Raw genomic sequence first — 4,670 nt, 5'->3', positions numbered from 1 at the left:
CCGACTCGCGCAAGAGCCAGCTCGGCTGTCCGGGCGGCAGCTGCTGCAACACCCTCCCGGCCGCGCCGCCGCCCGACAAAGGCGCGCCGCTGCTGCTGCCTGAGGAGCCCGCGAGCGCCCGCGGCGACGCCCACAGCGGAGACGCCCTCCTGGTGAGTCCCGCCCGACAGCCTTTCAYTTTCCTTCTATGAGCCACCCCTTTTCGTTTATTTCCTCTTCTGTGGGGTTTCGATCTCTCTGTTTTCCTCGTCCTCATCGCCTTCGTCGCGATACTGGGCATTAACAAGCAGAGGCAGAGCTGTAGCTTAGGACATGACTGCGATGACTACCAAGGGAGAGCAAATTAGCTTTCCAAGTGCTCTTGATGGTGCGGCGCTGTTAGTAATGTAAATGTGCCTTTAGATCTCTTTGTGAGTGGCTCACTATTTGCCTTGCTTGTTAAAGAGTGTCAATCACTTACTGATGTTATCACCTTTCTCTTAGAAAGAGATGTTATCACCTTTCTCTCCCTGCTATTTGAAAGCTAACTATTTAAAATGGATGTAATCAGTGTGGGGGAAATGAAAAGTCCGACTTTCAGGCAGACTACGAGTTTGTATAAAGACGTGCTCCATAACGGTTGTGTCTCTTGATTCGCCTGCGGTGGATTATAAACATTTATTGTTGAGAAATGTTTGTTTGCACTGTTGCTATCACCCTCTTCTTAGAACATGCCCTTTTGTTTGGACGCTAACAGCTTAAAACGGAACTAGTCAGTGTGGGGGGAAATAGGGCGTCAGGAATTTAAGCAGAGTAGGTGTCAGTGTGAAAATGTGCTCCCTAACGGTCGGCGTCTCCTTTGTTTGTCTTGATCCGCCTGTGGTACATATGAACATTTGTTGTTGAGGAAGACCAGTGTGTGCACAGAGACACTCAGGGTCCCTTCATAGCAGGAAGATATGAAGCTTTGTTCCCAGAGAGTGGAAGTGTCTTTGCCACTTTGCAGACCCAGTCTTCCGATGTTGTGCACTACAGAGCACAGGTGTCCGTGCTGCAGACACGTGTGGCCTTCATTAAGGAGGCATAGGAGGGAGTGGTTCGATTTGACTTTGTTTGTAGGTGCTGAGGACCACCGTCCTCCATTGCCGGTGCTAAGAAATGTAGTKACACCTTTGGTGTGTTCTAAGCCTGACCATGGCGGCTTCTTTTGGTGTTAGGTAAACGAGCAGGAGAAGCCTTTGTGGGACAAATGAATCTCCTGTCAATGTCGAGAATCCATGGAGAGAGCATGAGCTGAAGGAGGGAGGTATTGATCGTGGATATAGCATAGACATCCAGTTTTCATCTCTTGTAGCTTTTTTAGGGTAGGACACAACTCCTGACACCGATGTTATTGCCCTCCTTTCACCCTTTGCTGTCTTGTTGTTGTAGGCGTCGCTAGCACTGAACTCCCCTGCCTTCACGTGTCTGTGTTTGCAATTTCGRGCCTAGTCTCTTACTCAGGTGAAGCAGATCGCCTTCGGTTCTTGGTTTGTCTTTCTGTTTCTTTTAGAGTGTTGGTGTTGCTGTGGAATGTAAGAGATGGGAATGTAGTTTGGTTTTAACAGTATGGTGGAACTGCTCTCAGCGATTGCTATTTTGAGAGAAGACTCRTGTRTTTTGGACATATTACGTGTCCCTTCTTAAGCAGGCTGTTAAAGTGTTTTAAAACAGACCGTCTTGAGACYCTATGTCTGCTGAAAGACCGCATGTCTTCAGTGTTAGATCACTCATGTGCTTTACAGGTGTATGTCTTGTCATAATGGTGGTTGGAGCAAAACCAGGTATCTCACTTGCGTGTTTATGTATATGCTCGCTTATCGTGGAGAGAAATGTTGCATGACTGTTTGGATGCCATTTACTTGACCTTTACGAGGATCATAGACAATATTATAAGTCACTTTTCAACGTTTTTTGTAGGGATGTCGTGGTGTGTGGGTCATGTGTGCATCATTTTGTTCTGAATAGCATGCTTCTTGGGTCATGACTGGTAGTCCTACTGTTCCCGTGATCCCTATTGCCAATATAATTTCCTTGTGCAGCACTACCGGTGATGCAGAACTCTCTGAAATGTAAATACTTCTTTTTWWAAAAAAAATGTGTTTTCCTCGTGTTTTAAATAGGCTCTTMCTTGGTTAGGGTTTTTGAATACCCTGTGCCACAGTAGTACTCTGGTAACCAGGTTTTCTTTGTATTTTAACTTTACATCTAAATTCTAGGTATTGAGGATAGAAATAATTTTAGACATAATGTCCCACCTTTTTCAGGGCGTTTGTTCAAATGGATAAGACACTCTTTAAAGAGAGATGCGGACAAAGGAGTGTTTTGCCTTAGTTGTGCATCATTTGCCTACTTTTTTTCTTGGTTTTCCTTTCCCATTAAATGTATCTCTTTTTTTTCATACTATTTTGCTTTCACAATGGACTTTTCTTCTTCACTCTTCTTTGAGACAGTCTATTAAATAGTACAGGGGCGCCCAGGATTGATCCTTTATCACACTACAGGAACTTATAGTATGGTAATTTTATATTTTTATGGTGGTGCTGGTTGTTGTTCTTATTGTTGTTGTTGTTGCTGCTGTTGCTCTTAGCAATTTTTGTCTGGTATGATTTCTTCACTTCTGGGTATTTCTAATATTAGTCCCCTTTTCTGGTCATGACTAGCATGTAGGCCTCCATATGCCTGATAAAGGCTTTTGCTTAGAAAGGCATGTCAGGAGGAATAATTCTCATACCTAAACTTACTGTTTATGGTTATAAACAGCATGACTTTGTTGTACACAGGTTTGCAAAATATGCCTCTGAATAAAATGCTCTTGCTTGTGGCAAGTGGCATAGTTAATGTGCACGTGTCATTGCAGTGACATTCCCTCTTGTGTAGGGAAGATAGGTGTTAAAGTTATTTGTTCCTCATAATATTTTTTATGGTAGGATTCAAATGATGTCTGATCCCTTCCCACAGGATACAAACAACTAGAAAGCTCTGGTAACTGCCATTTCTTTCTGCCTCCCTTTTCTCAGACTTTCAACAGAGGTGATTTGTGCTGCTTTAGTTGTTGTGGTCTTTGTCTTTGAAAGTCCTACGTCTACGTTGTCTACATTGAATTCTGCTGCATCCGCTCCATCTTTATAGTGTTGATTGAAGGTATGAATCTTTAAACCAATTATTTATGCTCCCATGTCTAATGCAAATACTGGGCCAGAAGTACATAGACCATGTTAGTAGTGTGTGACGTCTTTTTATTCTTCACAKGATCTTTAGTTTGCTATGTAGGTTTTCCCACAATGGATAGCTATTAAGAAGAGGTACTTTTATATCCCTCCTTGTATCCCAGATGTTGTAGATCCTTAGAAGGGAGTATCTGTTTAGATACTTCCTCACTTCAAAAGGTGATCCTAATACATGACAGGGAGAGTGGCGTACATGTTATAGTGTTTCCTGAAAAAAAAAAAAGTGACATACGGATTCCAAAAAATATAATGTTTCTTGACAGTTAAATATGTCAGAAGGCAGAGTTATACTTTCTCAGGTTKATGTATCTCTACATAACAGGTAAGTAAGTCCTGTGGCTTGTAAAGTGGTAAACTTTACCATTGCATTTGTGCAGCCTCTTCTTGGATCACAAAGTATGGATGAAACATGCTCAAAACAAATCTCACCTGAGCATGGCAAGTTACATAGTCATTATTGTGAGAGGACATATTCTCAAGTGCTTCTTCTCCTCGTCCAGGGCAGGATAAATGCTTTGACAGAGAATATCTTCAATGGAATTTACCGTTCCCTGAAGTCTGAGAGCATACAGTTTTGGTCTGGGCCTTCAAAGCCAATTGTCTTTCAGAGGAGAKGWGTTCCAATTTGGCATCACTTAGAGCCTGTGCAGGCTACTGGATTTCAGTGCCAAACCTAACCACTTCAGGAAGACTGCAAAAAATGGTGAAATCCCTTGAGCATTCCCAATTCCATTGTCCTTGGAGTCAAACTCTGAGCTAATGAAAACCTAGAGCAAGGTACAGTGCTCCCATCAAGAAGGAAAATGACTCTTGRCATCTACATGTCTATATCTGGACTGAGGGTGCTGAGGCCTCTTTTTGTCTTAATRAATTTAAATTATGAAGCAGTCAGTGCTGTAGAGAGAAATAAGGCCCTAACTTAAAAATGATTTCTCCATCCACTGTAAAACTTATGGAATGCTTACCAGAAATGAAGAATCCATAAGTACTTAGGAGAGTGTATGTGCCTGTGGGAGACACACCTGACTGAAGAAATATAAAAACTATGYATCACCTTCTGGGAATATAGTCATCATTTGAAAAAAATAGAAACCTTGATCYTGACTTATCAAAGTGCATTATAGAAAAGACGATTGAATACTTCTCCCAGGTGACCTATTTTGACAGCAGGAGGCGGAAAATGGGGATATCCTCAAGCTTCTCCGAATCATGATGAGCTCCCGTGGAAAGAGGCCGGTTGCAGCTTGTCCCTTTACCGGTGGGSTGCAGTGTGGGCGCGGGGCCTCCGGGTGCCGCTGTTGCCCGATGTGAAGCGGCACCGCAGACAGAGCCGCAGCCGCCGCAGCCTCCCGCGGGGCGGCCGCTCGCTCGCGGAGCGCCGGGCGGGCGGTGTCGGCACGGAGAGAAAAAGCCGCTGGGAGG

General features: G+C 43.8%; 1 protein-coding gene across 1 annotated transcript in view; it reads left to right on the top strand.

The window, feature by feature from the left end:
- The window catches only part of LOC112955422 (protocadherin-1-like), a 16,464-nt gene that overhangs the window by 7,037 nt on the left and 4,757 nt on the right, over positions 1 to 4,670 (top strand). The window contains exon 4 of the mRNA XM_026048724.1: positions 15 to 152. Within this exon, the coding sequence (XP_025904509.1) occupies positions 15 to 152 (138 nt within the window). The remainder of the gene's footprint in view (positions 1 to 14; positions 153 to 4,670) is intronic.

The sequence above is a fragment of the Nothoprocta perdicaria genome, unplaced genomic scaffold (genome assembly GCF_003342845.1).
Source record: "Nothoprocta perdicaria isolate Ctin4 unplaced genomic scaffold, notPer1 scaffold_564, whole genome shotgun sequence".
NCBI lineage: Eukaryota > Metazoa > Chordata > Aves > Tinamiformes > Tinamidae > Nothoprocta > Nothoprocta perdicaria.
This window is presented reverse-complemented; position numbering and strand designations above follow the sequence as displayed.